This window comes from Adiantum capillus-veneris, chromosome 7 (assembly GCF_014529385.1).
Source record: "Adiantum capillus-veneris isolate H3 chromosome 7, ASM1452938v2, whole genome shotgun sequence".
Classification (NCBI taxonomy): Eukaryota; Viridiplantae; Streptophyta; class Polypodiopsida; order Polypodiales; family Pteridaceae; genus Adiantum; species Adiantum capillus-veneris.
Window position 1 is genome coordinate 44687009 of NC_140937.1, and position 18732 is coordinate 44705740.

General features: G+C 46.0%; 1 protein-coding gene across 1 annotated transcript in view; it reads left to right on the forward strand.

Annotated features, from left to right (window-relative positions):
* LOC147453773 (defective in cullin neddylation protein (DUF298)) overlaps window positions 1-18732 on the forward strand; it is a 129115-nt gene that overhangs the window by 67134 nt on the left and 43249 nt on the right. Inside the window, exons 2-4 of the mRNA XM_086515866.1 lie at window positions 12350-12437; window positions 12632-12706; window positions 12782-12818. Of these exons, the coding sequence (XP_086371992.1) occupies window positions 12350-12437; window positions 12632-12706; window positions 12782-12818 (200 nt within the window). The remainder of the gene's footprint in view (window positions 1-12349; window positions 12438-12631; window positions 12707-12781; window positions 12819-18732) is intronic.

Sequence of the window (18732 nt, forward strand, 5' to 3'; positions counted from 1 at the left end):
TTATGAAGGCCCTTGGCCCATCCAAAAACAGTAACATGAAAATTTGCAAGTTTAAAAGCATCTGGCTTCAAAAGCAAGCGCCCAGTGGGCTGTCCGTACACGCTGCCGCGCGAGCTTGCTGTTCCGCAACCAGCGCGGCATGCCACATCATCAGCTCTATGCAATCGTAACAGACTTGGACACTCCACGTCGAGAATCTACCGCGACACCACAAGATTACACTTTAAACAGTTCACAGTTCACAATAGATTCAACACTGGCCCGGCGGAGTTCCGTGCCTAGAGATATTGGCCCCAAAGACTGGCGTCCCTTTCGGTATTTGTTTTTGTATTAATCTGCAACTCAAAGTATAAGCGAGTGGTCGAGACTCACTCTCAGACTCTGCGTCCAGATGCTCTGAGAAGTGAGAGCCCAAACCACTAATAAATAGGTTTACAAGGGATGCTAAAAGCAGAGCCCAAAAAGCTGAAAATTAAAAGCTTACAAATAAAGCACTTCTTTTTGCTTTTTCTCTCTCAAGCCACTGCTTGGCAAAAATAAAACAATTAAAGATTCTCTCTCTCTCATGCTAATATGCGTAGAAAAAGCAAGGCAAACAGCGTAGCCAAAAAGCAATCAGCTTTGCCGTACGCAATTATGCCACGTCAGCAGGGCTGTACGGATTCCATGAACTGTGCCGCAAAAGGCGGGCCTGTCCGTACGGTGCTCTGCCACGTGTCACTGCAGTCGGCAATTCAGCAAGCCCTAGCCAGAGTGTGTGTGTACTATGGGCAGCCACGTCACCGGTTTGTGACATACCCCCCTCTTGAAAGCATTGTAATCGCCCTCGACTACGCCTGTAAAACAAACAGAAGCCATAAATCGTCTTAGCAGACACAGATTGTTAGTACCGACGCACTAGGAACACACATCTAGCACATGTACCAATCGACGACAGTCACATTACAGGACATCACTTGACATCACAGGACACCACATGACAAATCACATTCAACATTCGTTCGGATCTTAGACCATGATCTATCGGCAATGCAATTAGCAACCGCATCTAGATCCACTCAGTACCTCATAGATGCCCGATTGACTAATCCCTATTGCAACCATGTCTATCGAGATCATTTAGACCAAAATGTTGCAGTCGTTTCGTCTATCAGTTTCTGCAGTTAAACAAGTCAAGAACAAATCAGTTTCATATTTTCCGGAATTCCATTTCATAAAGTCACACAACAGAATACTGTCAGCTCTCAGTATCCCTGAAGCTCAAACAGACATTAGTGACTCTAGTATTTAGAAATCAAGCCATCCTTGACAAAGGAGCGGAGTAACTCTCCTCTTTTGCATACCCAGTGCACCAGATATCCGGGCAAGCTGAATTCGGGGTTCCATTTGGAATAGACTATGCTACACCAAAAGCTTCAAGGCAAAGTTTCACAATCTGAGGAGTATTTGCTAGGTCCTCCTCCTCCATCCACTTTGCATCCAATGCAGGATAGTTCTTGAATTTAACCAAGAACCGCCTTCTCACTTTATGCTTAATCTTTTTGTCCTTACGAACAAGGATCTCGTCGTTTTCTTCCACTTCGGGTTGCTCATCAGGCTCCCCATCTTCAGGCACATCACCTTTAAAAGGCTTCAGGAGACTCACATGAAAAGCATTGTGAATCCTCCAAGTTCCGGGCAACTTCAGTTGGAAGGAGACGTCATTTATCTTTTCGGAGATCTAGAAAGGTCCGTAGTACCGCATACTAATCTTTGGAAAAAGCCTCTACTTTCCCTTTTTCTTTCTCAGGCGTGCCTTCTCAAAACGTAAGAGCACCCAATGATTCTCCTTCAATTTCACATCGCGACGATGGCGAACTGTTGCCTTTTTCTGTCTTTCTTGAGATTTCTGCAAAGCCTCGCGGACCTTGGCAAAAGCCATGTCCAAGTCGCGCGTGTACTCATCGGCTTCAAAAATATTATCTTTCGTGCTTAGGAAGGGTGGAACCTTCGGAGCATGTTCAATAATCTCAAATGGCGCCTTTCCTGTCGAAGAGTGTAGCGTGTTGTTGTAGGAAAATTCCACCAAAGGTAAGTACTTTTTCCAGTGAGTCTTCTGATCTGAGATGTAAGACTTAAATAAATCTAGTATCACTGAATTAGTAATCTCAGATTGCCCATCAGTCTGCGGGTGGAAAGATGACGAGAAATGCAACCGCATGTCAATGTTCTCCCAAATTGCCTTCCAAAACAAACTCGTAAATCTGGGGTCCCTGTCGGAGAGAATTGTCTCGGGCATGCCATGTAATCTGAAGATCTGGGCCACAAATAGTCTTGCTAAGTGATCCGGCTTGATTGTTTTCTTCACTGGAATGAAATGAGCCTGCTTGCTAAATCTGTCAATAGCAGTCCAGATACCATTGTGACCACTCTATGTTCTCGGGAGATCAAAAATGAAATCCATTGCAATACTTTCCTAGGGGCCGTTGGGTATGGGCAAAGGCTGTAACAATCCCTGTGCTTTAGGCCTGTCAAACTTGACCTTCTAGCATACCAATCAATTGCGCACAAACTCGACCACATCCTTCTTGAGTCTTGGCGAAAAGAAGTATGTCTCTACCCCTTTCAAGGTGGTAGCAATGCCGCGGTTACCCGTAAAAGGCGGACAGTGGCATTCGGTTATAACCATTTCCCTCAACGGCTGTGTAACGCACAACATGGTTTTCCTCATCAAGTAGCCATCCTGAATGGAATATCCCGTCCCCATCCAGTATCCATGTGAAAATGTCTGCAAAATCTGTATTCGTGGCATACTGATCGACCATATCCTCGATGCTCCTATGATGTATCGCGACAAAGCATCTGCCACCAAATTCTTCTGTCCCTGAACATGGACAATTTAGAATTGAATCTGTGACAAGATGTTCGCTCACCGCATCTGCTTTTCCGATAGCTGCTTCTATGACAAGAAGTAGCGTAAACTCTGATGGTGTGTAAAGACAGTAAAATCCGCTCCGAGTAGGTAATGTTGCCACTGAGTAAGAGCATGGATAACCGCCAAAAGCTCTTTTTCATAAATCTGTGCTGTCAATTCCGGCCTTGAGAACAATCAGCTCTCGTAGGCGATGATATGGGCTTCTTGCATTAAGACCGCACCTAGACTACGACTACAAGCATCACAATATACTTCAAATGACTTCTGCAAGTCCGGCAAAGGCAAAACTGGTCCCGTAATCAATTTCTCTTTCAAAGTCTGAAAGGCTGTCACCTCTGTGGGTCCCCACGAGAAAGGGACTCCTTTCTGTGTCAAGATATGCAAAGGGGAAGTGACCTCCACAAACTTTCTGATGAACCGCATGTAGTACGAACACAATCCCAAGAAGCTTCTAACTTCATGGACATTCTTCAAATCGGTCCAATCACGGATAGTCTCTATCTTGGCTGGGTCCATCTGCACTCTTGCTGCCGATACAATGTGTCCCAAAAAGTGTATCTCAGGTGGGAAAAATTCGCTTTTCTTTGCATTAATCACCAACTTGTGATCTCGTAATGCCTGAAAGACCTGAAGCAGATGTTCTCTATGTTCTGCCTCATCCTTGGAGAAAACAATGATTTTGTCAAAGAAAGTGACAACGAATAGTCTGTACTCTCGAAAAATCCTATCCATCATCCGGTTAAATGTCGCAGGAGCACTGGTTAGGCCTAAAGGCGTCACCAAAAACTCAAATAATCCAATAGTCATCCGAAAGGCTGTCTCGTAGACATCTCGCGGCGCGCTTCGGATTTGATGATATCCACTTTTCAAGTCGATCCTGCTAAAGCACGGGATCCCTGAAGTCAGCCAAGTATATCATCGATTCTAGGAATCGGAAATCTGTTCTTGATGGTGATTTTGCTGAGAGCTCTATAATGGATGCACATTCTCCAAGATCCGTCTTTCTTCAAAACCAACAACACTGCAGGCAGTACGGTGAAGTACTAGGTTGGACAAGACCCTTTTCCAAGAGGCCTTTCACTTGGTTCATTATTTCTTCGTTCTGGGCTCGGCTCACACGATAAGGTGGCCAGTTCGATTGTCACAAACTGCTAACGTGTCAAAGCCCTGAAGATGGGAGTCAACTTGCAGATGTTGACCGAGGGGCCTAAACCCTAAGAAGAACAAGTAACAGAAGAAGAAGTCCTACCAACTTATGGAGACCCTGTCCGATGGGGCCCCAAGTGAGATAAAGGAAATAAAGCAGGACCCACACACACACACACAAGGAATTGCGTAGTTGCTGATGACGTGGCAGATTTCTGAAAATTACGCTAGCTGATGACGTGGTAGGTTGTACGGATTTTCTAAATTATGTTGGCAGCTTTTGGGCATTGCTTTTGGACCATATGCTTTTGGACCATATGCTTTTGGACCATATGCTTTTGAGTTTTAAGGCTTTTCACTGTAAACTGCTTTTGGGGCATAGGGCCTTTAAATATGAGGTTAGGACTCATTCTCTGGCATGCTTCTTGGAGAAGGTGTAGAGTCTGGAGTACCGGCTTGTACTGTGTTAAATCAATATAAAGAAATACCGAAAGGGGCGCCAAGGTTTGGGGCCAATACTCTCTGGGGTGGAATTCCGCCACTCCGTGTCGCGTGTCCTCTCTCTGTCTCTTAGTTAGTTGTTATTGAAGTGCTTAAAGTTTGTTCAGTCTGTTCTTTTCTATTGGCACGTGGTGCCCGTCTTGTGACAGTCGTATCAGAGCTCCAGGCGCGTGTGCTTTTCTGAAAGCATACCGGTCCTACAAAAGAGCAGACAGAGCTATTGGAATTTTATTTGAGGTATCTTCGGCCTCCGACCCCGGACTTATTAGGCACTCCCACTCTTCATCGTGCATCGGGCACGCTCCCGTCTTCATCGATGTGTCTTACAGGGCATAAGCCATAAAGAACCCAAGACTTGGAATTCATGGATTCAGCTGAATATTTGCAGTTTCTGCTCAACGAGCTTCACGACATTCCTTCGCGGCATCCTTAGCGGAATCTTTCGATGCTGCAAAGTTTTCAAAATTTTTTGAGCTACATGTTATCCCCTCTGATGCCCCAGGTGGTACCTCCGCCTCCGGCACCAGAAAGTACGAGAGCTTCCAACCGGCAACCTCTCAGCCGTCTGTTCTGATAGGGAGAGTCTTCAGGAATATGGTGCAGCCATCTGACCCTGATCCAGTGCAACCGCCTTTGCCACCGCCATTGCCCCCCACCTCGACCACCACTGCCACCAGGCTACAATGGTTGGAGCCCATATGGATGCCCTTATTATCCATACCCGGGATATGCGCCTAACCAAGCCAAAGATTTCAAAGATGGTGGCACGACAATCAAATTTTTCACTTTTTCCGGGGTGAAAGATTGCAGTTCCTATAGCAATTCGATAACATCTATGCTTTGGGGAACTATACAGAAGAATCCAAGATTTCTCGAGCAGCGAGATTTCTTAAAGATAATGCTATGCAATGGTGGAGTTCAATTGCGACACAACTGCATGCTCCAAGGACCTGGCAAGCTGTGAAGACAGTTTTTGCACGTAGTTACATGACTTCGATGTTTGAAGTCTGTATTTTGGCAGAGTGGGGCAACTTGAAAATGCTTGCCACCGAAACCATGGACGACTATAACCAAAGGTTTCTCGACGTGTACCTTCCGATGTCCTTCTTTAAGTTCATTCCCTTGGAGGACCAGTGCGAGCGCTACACCATTGGACTACCATCACCATTGCAGGAATATTGTCTCTCCAAGCAAGTCTCTACCATGCAAGAGCTTATGGACCATGCCGCGGTCGGCTACAAGCTCATGAAAGGAAAGTTGGAGTTTACCACAGAAGAACCTCCGGCCACTAATCAGAACTCCCGGCAACAACGAACAAATTCTCGGGAATCCCCTGAAAACCAACCTCAACGGCCTCGTCTGACACAACGTTAACGAGACGCCTTGTTACAAGAAGGCCGATGCTTCGAATGTTTGCAAACAGGGCATACTTTCAATACATGTCCTGAGCGAGCCTCGATGTCCTCAGTGCAACCTTCTACTCCCACGTCAGACAGATCCCCGGGGCCACCTCCGGCCAAGAAGGCTAGACTTGCTATTGGACTAGTACCCGATATTTATGGTATACACCTCGAGAGTTTTAATGAATTATGCAGAGCTTATGGAAAAGTCAATGGCTTGAAAGCCCTTATTTTCTTTACCCGGAAGCTATGGAGAACTTCAACTATCCAGAATTCTTGAAGCAGATGCACTTTGATTATGATGCAGAGGGTGGAGAAATTGAAGCTGAGCTAGCCACGAGGCAAACTCAAAAAGTGGTACCGCTCATTGGTGCACTTTCAGTGACTATACAAGGTTATCATGGAAAAGCGGATTTCCACATTATGAAGTTAGGGCAATTGCGACATTCTCTTGGGCATACCCTGGCACGACAAGAATGATGCAACTCTCCAGGTCTCGAACCAAACCATCACCGTGATGCAGAAGGGCAAGCTTGTTGTCCTCAAAGTTTGGTTGTTTGAACAAAATCCTGAATGACCTCTCTAGTTGTTTTCTAGTTTTGAACATTGTTTGAGAAAGTATTGTTTGAAATTTGTTTGAAATGGATGCTATCTGTTTTAAACCTGTCTTGGTCGATTTGAATTGTTTGACTCTGGTTTTAATACTGGTTTCAATAATTGGTGATTTTACTCTCGGATGGAGGAGTGAGAAATACTATTTTGACATTGTTTGAACCTCGGAACGACGCAAGCAGATGCTTGGGCAGCGTTTTGTTGTATGCTAGAAAACCTCCGAACGATGCAGGCCGATGCCTGGGGAGCGTTTGGTTATATGCTTGAACCTCCAAGCGACACAGACTGCGGTCTGGGGAGCGTTTGGTTGTACAGTTCCGGAGCTCATGGCCCGGGCCTTTTTAGGTTTATTTGCGGGGAGAGTGACGAGGTAGTTGTTGAGTAGCTTCATACCGCAGATCGTTTGTCTCGGGGGAGTGCTCAACGTTTGGTTGTACAGTCCTCTGAGCTCATGGCCCGGACCTTTTTAGGTTATTTGCAGGGAGAGTGACGAGGTAGTTGTTGAGTAGCTTCATACCGCAAACCGTTTGTCTCGGGGGAGTGCTCAGCGGCGTTGTTTGTTGTGTCTTGTAATATGCATATGTAAGCATTTGTGTTGCATTGTGATGTGCCAACTACTGAATATTCCTAATTGGATGAGATTGCCTGGGTATGTAATTTTAGTGCATCAAGACACCCATGGAAGATCGGTACGGTCTAGGTGTGATGACTAATTTTACTACGCCGGAATATCAAGAGTTCCGATCTGGCCGAAAGGAGAAGCTAACTCCTTAACAAAAAGAGCAAACTGATTGTCCCTTGGAATGACCCTCGGAAATTTTTTGAGCTTACTAGAGTTGTTTTGCAGATATGTTGTAATCGCGGACGAGTACTCTCTTTCAAGAAGGGGTGATGTCACAAACTGCTGACGTGTCAAAGCCCTGAAGAAGGTAGTCAACTTGTAGATGTCGGCCGAGGGGCCTAAACCCTAAGAAGAACAAGTAACAGAAGAAGTCCTCCTACCAACTTATGGGGACCCCGTTCGATGGGGCCCCAACTGACATAAAGGAAATAAAGTAGGACCCACACACACACACACAAGAAATTGCGTAGCTGCTGATGACGTGGTAGATTTCCGAAAATTACGTGGCTGATGACGTGGTAGGCTGTACAGATTTTCGTAAATTACGTTGGCAGCTTTTGGATCAGATGCTTTTGAGTTTGAAGGCTTTTCACTGTAAACTGCTTTTGGGGCCTAGGGCCTTTAAATATGAGGTTAGGGCTCATTCTTTGGCATGCTTCCTAGCGAAGGTGCAGAGTGTGGAGTACTGGCTTGTACTGTGTTAAAGCAATATAAAGAAATACCGAAAGGGGCCAAGGTTTGGGGCCAATACTGGGATTCCACCACTCCGTGTCGCGTGTCATCTCTCTCTCTCTCTCTCTCTCTCTCTCTCTCTCTCAGTTCAGTTGTTATTGAAGTGCTAAAAGACTGTTCAGTCTGTTCTTTTCTATTGGCACGTGGTGCCCGTCTTGTGACATCAGTGGTGTGCTTCCAGGTATCAGATCAATGGTATGATCTTTAGGAGGAGTGGGTGGTAACTCGCCTGGTAGGCCCTCTGAGAAGCAATCGGCATGAGTGTGGAGAAAATCTTGGCGTTCTTTATCAAGTTCAGACATATTTGTCCTATTCTCATCATTCATCTCTCTCAAGAAGATCGAGTAACCAAACAGAGTGGATTTCATTAATTTTGAAATGGCCAAAGCCGATACAATAGGGACAGACTCGCCCTTAAGTTTTAATCTAGTATAATAATTTTGCCCTTCTTTGTAGTCAAAGTCGCTTTGCTCGCCCGATAGTCGACCATGGCGTTGTTCTTGTGTTACCAGGGAATTCCCAAGAGGACATCACAACCTTCCAAAGGCATTATGTAAAAGTCTTCATGCCCCAAATACCCCTGACAATGCAACCGAAGTTTGCCAATGACAGGTGTAATGGCTACGTCTCTGCTGGGTGCTGCTAGAACTGCCTCTGCTAGTGGTCCCATCCGATCGGGTGTGATCTCGAGCCGTGCCGCCAATTCCGGTGAAATAAAGTTGGCCTTGGCTCTTCCATCAAAGAAGATCAGGGCTTCTTGGTCTTTCACTTTGCCCCAAGCTTGGCAAAGTTCTGTACTCTCGTCTATTGTGCTGGGATCAGTACCCATGCAATCTGGAACCAGTCCTGTTTTCATCTTGCCTTTTCTTCCACGTTCCTCAGCTGCTCTCGAGCTCTCAGGCCTTTCATCGTCCTTGTCATTTTGTTCTTTCGGTGCCTTTCTAGGGCAATTCGCGGAGATATGCCAAGTTTCCCCGCATCCAAAGCACTTCTCCTCCTTGATGTAGAGAGCTCTCTCTTGAGGAGTGAGTTTGGGTCGTGCATCCTTTTCTTTCTTTTCTGGGTTGCTCTTCCTCTTTCTACTTTCATTTTTCGAAGTCCATTCAGTCGTTTGCGTCATGATTTCATCTGCTTGTAGGTCAAACTGCCTGAGTGAATGGCAAAACCCCGTTTTGCATGACTCATCAGCTCTTGAATGGAAGCTGACTTTTGTTCTAAGCAGTGATCTCGGATCTTTGTAGGAAGACCCAAGGTAAACCGCTCAATGTGTTCTTTGAACGAGATCTTCTTAAATGAAGAGGCGGGTAGAAAAGAGCTCCAGAATCTCTCGCAATAAGCATTCATTGTATCCTTCTTGGTCATCCGAAGATGGTTCCAAGCAGTTTGTATGTCGCGTTCATACTCTCAAGTCAGCCAAGAAGAAATGAAAAGCCTTTTGAATTTCAGCCATTTAACTGGTGCCGTCTTGTTTAATAGAAGCATGGACCACCAAGTTCGAGCATTTCCCTTAAAGTAAGAGGCAGCTCTCCGAATCTTGGAGTGCTTTGAGTAATGCCCTCTAGAGAAAGCTATGTCAAACTGTTGGATGAAAGACAAAGCCTTCGAAGCATCTCTATAACCAGAAAACGTGTCAAATTTAATTGACTGTCCACCTCCCTTAAACTCTCGGACTTTCTTGCTTTTATTTTCGAAAAAGTCATACGGGTTGGCTTTATAAAAATTCTTCTTCTTTGCGTAGAAGCTGTTGTCGTCAGAGTCGGAACTATCTGAAGACGAGTCCTGTGTAGATTTGTCAACAACTGGGTGAGATTTAGGCTTCTTTGCCTTTTTCTTGCCCTTTCCGAAGCTTTACTTTTTGCCTTTTCTGTCTTCTTCGCTCGAGTCAAAGGAGCTAGAAGAACTGTCAGAAGAAGAAGAAGAAGAAGAAGAAGAAGAAGAAGAACTGGGTACTCCTTCAAATCGAACACGCTTCCTTTTCTTGCCGACTCAAATGTAGATTGACGACCCAAATAAGACGGGAAGTCAGTGCCTTTCTTCTGCTTTTTGTTTGCTTTTTAGCTTCGTTCTGCGCGTCAAAAAGCTGAGCAATTTGTGCATTGACCACCTCTTCTAATTCTTGCTCTGTTTACATCCTTGGATTAGGAGGTTTCTTCAGGGCCGGTTTGAGGAGTGGTTCTGTGGTCTGCCGCCACTGTGCATGCATCCGTCGAAGGAGGTCTGGCTCATAAATTTTGCAAATTTCGGGTCCGCAAAATTTAGCATCATCTTTGTTGCATTGTCGATCAATCGTTGACGCTCCATCTCTTCGATCTCCGTCTGAGTAGGCCGAGGCGGGCCGTACTCCTCGTGCGAATCTTCGTTGTGATCTCTTCCCGCATCTCCGGATGCAAAGGAAGTCGACTGATCTTTGTCTGAAGCCATAAGTGAGGCGTAAAAAGGATCGGATTTCCCGGTAGGATTGGCCGTGCTCTGATACCACTATAACAGACTTGAACACTCCAAGTCGAGAATCTACCGCGACACCACAAGATTATACTTCAAACAATTCACAGCTCACAATAGATTTTACACTGGCCCGGCGGAGTTCCGTGCCTAGAGATATTGGCCCCAAAGACTGGCGCCCCTTTCGGTATTTGTTTTTGTATTAATCTGCAACTCGAAGTACAAGCGAGTGGTCGAGACTCACTCTCAGACTCTGTGTCCAGATGCTCTGAGAAGTGAGAGCCCAAACCACTAATAAATAGGTTTACAAGGGATGCTAAAAGCAGAGCCCAAAAAGCTGAAAATTAAAAGCTTACAAATAAAGCACTTCTTTTTGCTTTTTCTCTCAAGCCACTGCTTGGCAAAAATGAAGCAATTAAAGATTCTCTCTCTCTCTCTCTCTCTCTCTCTCTCTCTCTCGCTAATATGCGTAGGAAAAGCAAGGCAAACAGCGTAGCCAAAAAGCAGCCAGCTCTTCCGTACGCAATTCTGCCATGTCAGCAGGGCTGTATGGATTCCGTGAACTGTGCCACAAAAGGCGGGCCTGTCTGTACGGTGCTCTGCCACTTGTCATTGCAGTCGGCAATTCAGCCAGCCCTAGCCAGAGTGTGTGTGTGTGTACCATGGGCAGCCATGTCACCAGTTTGTGACACAATTTTGGGCCCTTTTTTAATTTTCAAGGGTTTTAGGCCCCTTGATTGGGTTCTGCAAGTTTGGAGGGTTTAAAACGTAACCCCTTTAGGCCTCTCGGCCATAAAGTGTAAGTTGGAAAACTTCTTCTGCTTCTCTAGGTCCTTTCAGTTGGGCTCTGTCATATAGGCCATGCCATGTTATCAATTTGTGACAGAATCACCGCCACCATTGTCCTCGTCAAGCTTGCCTTTGCTTTTGTCACTTTTTGAAAGTCAAACCTTGCCTTGGGAGAATAAGACATCTTCCACTTCACTACGAAAATAGCCGGGACTATCAAACGCCACCTTTTCCCTTGTGATTTCCAAGCATAATGTCCTTGTCACCATCTCATACTCATGCATTTCTGAAGTATCACGGAAACTAACTAGGTAATGCCAACGCTGGCGAATCCTAGATTAGGAGTGTCTAGGACTATTTATCTCGAATAACTTATTTTTTGTGACTCATCCTGGTCAACTGAGCTATTTGTTTGTGGAAAGCAAAGTCAGGATTCGCTCCTTGAGCTCGGAATTTTGTGTGGGGCCTGACCTAGCTAGGTCTCAATCCACTCGCTATACACCTCAGTCGGTGTTCTCGTGCTATTGAATTTCAAGCAATCAGGCATGGGCAATCTCTTGAAAGACTTTGGTTTGCTATCCCTGCTGCTGCATGTACGTCATAGGGTTGCATACGCCTCCATGCTCAGTGCTCTTTGCCAAATCTCCTCCACCATCCCAGACAAGCTCTCATCTAGGAGCACTTTCTTATGAATGAAGAGTGACTACTCGCCTTCCCCTCTCTCCTTCCTCAATAACCAAGAGAACTAGAGCATGGCCTGATGAGGAGCGTGCTAAAGACGCGAAGCCCCGTCCTGCACCATGGACATTGCCAGTGCGCAACAATGCTATACTTCTCCCATCACAAGACACATCAATGAGTATTTTTGAACATGCTTTTTCAAAATAAAGCTTCCATTGTTTTACAAGCCCGGAGCTAGTTTGCAATTTACGTTTTAGGCATCACAAACATGCCATGTTGAGATTTGATCTATTATCCGGTATATTCCATAGTTTAGGGTGTGTTTAGCTTAGAAATCATTTTTCTAGTAAGGCTATGATGCTCTGTTGGTCACCGTTGAATTTGGATGGGTGTAGCAAGTCAAGCTGATAGGCCAAAAGCGTTATCTGTTTTGAGGAAATCATTGGTTAAATTTTAATTGTGTATTCATCACATCCTCTTCATGTTTCACCCTGTCATATGTGTATGCAGCTGGAAACAAAGCCGCCGCAAAAGAGCTTGAACGAATTGATTGCTTATTTGGGCAATACGCAGACAAAAATGAAGATTCTTCAATTGGGTGAGTGAGATTTCCCAATCTCAAGAATAGGAATCTTGGTTCGAGCATATATCTTTTCCTACCCCTGTTTATACTGAATCTAAAACAAGGGGTGTTTCAACATGAAAGAATTTGGATATCATCACATGTTCCTGCACGCGCAACTTTGTTGTGAATTTGACTCTTAAGAAAATAAATGGGCGTTTGCTGAGCAGGCCAGAAGGAATTGAACAACTTTGTCGTGATCTTGGAGTTGAACCAATAGACCTCCAAGTTCTCTTGTTTGCATGGTAATGGTTACTGCTGGAGTTAAATGAAGTTTAATCTAACATAGAGTTGATTTATCATGGATGTTCTGTTGCCAGGAAGTTGCAGGCTGGTCGGCAAGGTTACTTTAGTTTAGTAAGTTTTTTGCCAATATTATGATGTTATAGACTTGGTGCCTCAAGTAGTAAACACATAATCTAACACTAGCTTTATCAGATACTAATTGCAGTTAAGAAGCTGTGTAGTGTAGTGTGCACAAATCTGATTGGCATCTCCGTGGTTGCGCATCTGTTTTAACTTTTTATCACTGCTTTTGGTTGGAGCTGTCTTTGAATCTTATGCTTCGACTCCATCCTTGAATTCCTGCTGCCACCTTCTCCGTTCAAAATTGTCATATTCAGGTTCTCGAGTTAGGCGATTGCTTTTCTTGTCAAAGACATTTCCAAAAGTTTAGATATTTGAGTTGGCAGAAGAGGTAATGTCAAAGTTACAGCATCTGTAGCTCTTTCTGCCTCAAATGGAGTCCAAAACATCAGAGGAGGTAATGTCAAAATCTGAGTGTCGGTAGCTTTTTCTACCTCGTCTGGATCGGCTCTTCTCATATTTTTGCTTGCTTGACTCCGATCAATCTTCATTGGTGGTAGAAGAGAGAGGAGAGGAAGAAGGGCTAATGTCATCCTCGAAGTCAACATGCTGTCAGTGTCGATTCTTAGATCCCGTCTCTGCAAGTTCTTCAAAAGTAGATGGTCTGCCTAAGTATAGGTTCAGACTCCGACTTCTACCTTCTTCTCGAGTGCTTTCGATACTTCATCATCTCACTGATTTTTTGTTCCATGGCACCTTCGATGTCCTCTTTTGTTAGAAGAGAGCGCTTCCAATCTCCCTTTGGCCTCGCTTTGGTTTCCATGGCCGACTTGAGGGGTTGTTTCTTAGTCTTTCTCCATATTTCGCTTAATTCCGGGATTGGTTAGTTCTTTATATACTGAGCATAGGCAGGATCCTGTGCAAACTTCATGTACAAATGCTCACTTGCATTGGCGGTGTAGAGCTTTAGACTCTTGATCCTCCCTGAGAGAATTGTCAAGTAGGTCGTGAGACTCTTCTTCTGTAAATTGGTTGTTATTGGAATTGTTATTCCCATTGGAATCTTCTTCCCGCAAAATTGTCTTAGGAACTTGCTCCCGTTCTCGCTTATAGTCTCTATCAGAGTCCATAGTGTGTCCTGCAAAAATCGGGCTGGATCCTCCTGAGAAGAAGACTTAATTGAAGCTTTGATACCACTATAATCGGATTGGCATAGATAGACAGTAAATCCACATCATCACAGACGAACAGAAAAAAAACTTTAATACTTGAACTTTAGAACTCAAAGCAGTCGAAACACGAAGCGGTGGAGTTGCGATTGTAGATGCATTGGCCCCAATTTTAGTACTTCTTTTTGTATTGATAAGAACATAGTACAACTTATGAGGAGAGTCTTTTGCCCTTTGTGCCCACACAATGATCTGCGAGAGACTCTCTCAAGGCATGAATTCAAAGGGTCGGATGAAAAGCAAGAAGACCCAAGCTAGCACTCCAAAGCTCCAAAAATAGGCGTCACAAAAAGCTTTCCAAATTTGTGTAGCCAATCAGTCACGTGGTAGGCCGTAAAACACACCACAATATGCAGCGACATTAGCACCGACTATTGCGGCCGGGGATCAAGTGCCATCTCATCAATTTTGTGACAGATGTGAGTGCGGTTGAATTCTCTTGAGAGAGGCAAACCTTTTTTTGGGATGTAAGGATACCCATCGAGATCTGTCTTTTATTCGACAGTTTGATACTACCAGCTGCTGCCTGTGCGTGGCGAACCTGCTTCCTGCGCGAATCTGTTGCCTGTGCGTGGCGAACCTGCTGCCTGTGCGAAGTTGCTGCCGCCAGCCAGAAACCCTAACTGTGCGAACTGCCGCTTGCCCGAAACCCTAACTGTGTGAAACCCTAACTGCCCGAAACCCTAACTGTGCGAAACCCTAACTGTGGGCTGCGCGCATTTGCCTACTGCCTGCGAGAGAGAGAGAGAGAGAGAGAGAGAGAGAGAGAGAGAGAGAGTCCAAGCTTCACTTTGGGTCCTGCTATTATCATTTGCTAGTCTCGCCCATTCTTCATGGCGGCTTTGCTAGTCTCGAGTGCTCCTCACGGCGCTCCATCACCACTTGCCTGTCGCGTGGATTGCACTGGCGACCTATTGACACGCATTGACTGCAAAGTACAACACTTGGCTCAGCATGCCTTAGTTGGCCGGATGATTGGACAGTCTCCACCCCGATCTTCTATCCGTGATTGGTGTCAGACTGCATTGGGCACTACTCAGGGACGGATCTCGGAGCTTACACTCCTTGGCAGAGGCATATTCATGGTTCGTCTTTCAGATCCCGCCACCGCCTCAGCTCTCCTGGCTCGCTCTCCGATACTCTTTGATCGTAGGATGATATACTTGACGAGGTGGTATCCCGAGTTTTCCACTGAGGAGTTTGACAATCGACACCTTATTCCTAGATTCCCTCTAACGCTCTCCTTCCCGGATATGCCTCTCCATTTTATCGATGAACATCTCCTCCAGATGATTGTTGCTCATTTTGGCACGGTATAGTTCCAGGATCCTGCATCTTCTCATCTGGCCCACCTCGCATTCAGGTCTTGGTGTTTGAGGATACTTCATTACCAGATAGAGTTACTGTGGCTGTGCGCGATCGAGACTACTCTCTTCGTATGGTAGTCATTGGCCGCCTAGGACAGTGCTTACGTTGTCACGAGATGGGACACTTGGCGCGAGATTGCCCCACCCTGCCACGACATCGGCGGCAACAACAGCCGGCCCGCGGCAGTCATGCTCAGCCACGTGGTCAGCGTCAACAGCCGGTTCCTCCTTCTTTCCCATCTACTACTCAAGCACCTCAACAGCCTACAGGCGCTCCTCGAGCTCCTGTCCTCCATGTTCCTCCCTCCACTTCAGCTCCCACTAAGGTAGCATGGCAGACAGTGGGTCGTAACCATTCCTTCCGTCCTCGTCAGCAACCAACAACGCAGCCGGCTCCCAGTATTACCTCTCCTGCTCCCTCTCAAGTTTCCACCACCCCCTTACCCCCTGCATCTCCTCGCCATTCTTCTTCTTCGCAACAGGATCACTTGCCTCTGCTACCAGCTTTTCCTTCACCTGCAGTTCCCCCGCCTGCTCCTTCCCCTCTTCTCGAGGTCCCTGTTCCCATGCAGATGGATCATTCACCGCTGCTACCTCTCCCTTCTCCTCCTCTGCCTCTCGCCCTTACTCTCCCCCCTCCGCCTTCTGGTCCTCCCCCTCCCTCAGCAGCTCATACCTACGTCTCACGTAGTTTTCTCAGCTCTTGCCCTCTTTCCTAGGGCACTCATCGGGCTGAGATGTGCGGTGACTCAGAAGGGCCATTGCGGATGCAACTGTATCTTATGCATCACAAGACAGGTTGTGTTCCCTCTTTAATAGGCAGTCGCTCTCAGCCTACCCATTCCACGCTGCTCAGGAATGGTCCGAGGATCAGGTTCTACATTTTCTGCACGCACAGACTATGGCTCAGCTTCATTTATGGTTGTCTACTTCCGCTCCTGATGTTTTGTCTCCTCACTACCCTTCATGTATTGGTGCTATGGAGTGGAGTGATGTTTATGCTTGCTATTCATTGCCTATGGTCATTCATGTATCCTCAGATGTGGTGCTTCCTATGTCTATGCGCATTTGGGGTGTCAAAGCTGCAGCATCGGTAATGCAATGTAAACAAGCTGAGGTACGCAGTTGGTGCAATGAGACACCATATCTTAGAGAGGGCTTGCGGGTAGCTTTCCTACCGCCTGAAGCTCACCCCTTGGATGGCCCAGCTGCCTCCAAGAAGATGCGCAGTTAGTTAGATGCTATTCAAACTCTTTCATGCAGTCTATGGATTTACATGTAGTTTCTTGGAATGCTAATGGTTTACAGACTTCTCGGGTAAAAGGTTCCCGTAAGCTTTTACTTCGCAGAGATTTACACGCTCATGTAGTGGGCACTGTGGATATATTGCTAGTACAGGAACATAAGATTGCCACTCCCTTTGGCAATCTCATGCCCTCGGGCGCCCACACTTTTTGGGAGCCTGCTCTGGGCCTTCATGGACAGAGTTGCGGTGTATGCATCTCAGTGGGACCACGTTACTTGGCCTCAGTTCAGCAGCATGGCACCCTTGTCGGTGGCAGAGCAATTTATGTTTCTATTCGGATTCGGGAATCTATCATTGGTTTTATGTCAGTCTATGCACCCACTACTCCTCGGGAGAGGGCTACATTTTGGTCCTCTTTGGCTGCTGTTCTCCCTGCTGTAGACTCTTGGGTTGTTGTAGGTGACTTCAACAACGTTGAGAGCGACTCTGATTGGCTAGCCATCACACCTCCAGTTCTATCATCCATCTCTCCCGATGAGCAGCCAGCTTGGGATCGATTTCTTCTAGCTATTCAAGGTGTTGACGCTTGGCACATACCCTCTTTTGGTCATCACCCTGCTACACTTCATTACTCTTGGGGATTAGCAGGGGAGATTATTAGAGCGACTTGATCGTTTTTACATTGGCCCATGGGCAGCAGCTCTAGGCGGATTCACTACTATATGGAGAGGGACCAGCCTCTTAGATCATTTACCCATCTCATTGTTTATCTCCTTCACTAGGTCCTCTGCACAGAGATGAGGCTGCCGCATCCCTGACAGTGTTCTCACCACCCCAGTATTGCAGCAGCAGATTCGTGACTTATGGTCCACGGATGCTTCTTATTGTGGACCCCTTGGAGAGTTTCTTGCTCATTGCATTACTCAGTCTAGTATTTACTTTCGTGATCAGACCGCTATTATTCATCGTCAGTCGAGAGTACGGGAGTCTGATCTTCACATCCCTCTTGGTTCCACTCAACGCTTGCTTGAGGAGTGGCCTCAGGATGCTTATCTCACTGCTAGACAGACAGAGCTCACAGAGGAGATTCGTTGCGTACAGGAGGCTGGGTCTGAGTTCACTCATCATGCTTCAGTATCTCATTGGATAGCTAAAGTTGATCGAATGAATAAAGACTTCTTTGCTGCGCATAAAGAGCGACCTCCTGGCACCACATTCGCTAATGCCGCAGTGAGACAACCAACTGTGGGTGACGAAGCTGATGAGAGAGCATCTCTGTATGCTGCAACTGCTAGTGAGCAATAATTTAAGCACCAGGATCTCATCAAAGTTCAGTAGAATAAGACTCATAAAGCTAAAGGCCATTCTATCATCAAAGGATGACTTTACTTTCGACAAGGGATATACCCTTCGGACTTTGTGCGATGCTCAGGGGACACTACATATGCATCCTGATGTTATACTTGATATGTTTGCAGACTATTTTGAGACATTGTTCACTGCTGATGTATGCACTACTGAGGTTTTACTTGCCCGTGAGCAGATCTGGCATCACACGCGACACCGTTGTACAGACACTATGGCAGAGATCTTGTTGGCACCCTTCACACTTGCAGAGCTCCATACTGCTATAGAGAGTCTTGATCCATCCTCTTGTCCAAGAGAGGATGGCCTCACTAGAGCTTTCTTTTTGACATATTGGGATGTATTGCATATACCACTGCTTCGCGGTTATTAGGACATCTTTGCATCAAGATATATGCATCCGGATCTTTGTTCAGGTCTCATATCTCTTATTCCGAAGGGGGGTGACACCACTAAGCTCCGACAGTGGAGACCTATTACCCTACTCCCTTCGGTTTATAAGATATTAGCGTTAATGATCAGCCATCGCTTGCGGCCGTTCTTACCAGATATTATTCATACTTCTGAGACAAGCATTGTCATGGATCGATGCATGCTGGATAATATCTTCACTTTTTATGAGGCAGTAGAGTGGGCCAGATCATCTTCTGAGCCTCTCGCTTTTTTTCATCCTTGACTTCGAGAAAGCATACGATCGTGTTGAGTGGGACTTTCTCGAAGGAACTTTAGCCAGGATGGGTTTCCCTTCGAGATGGATC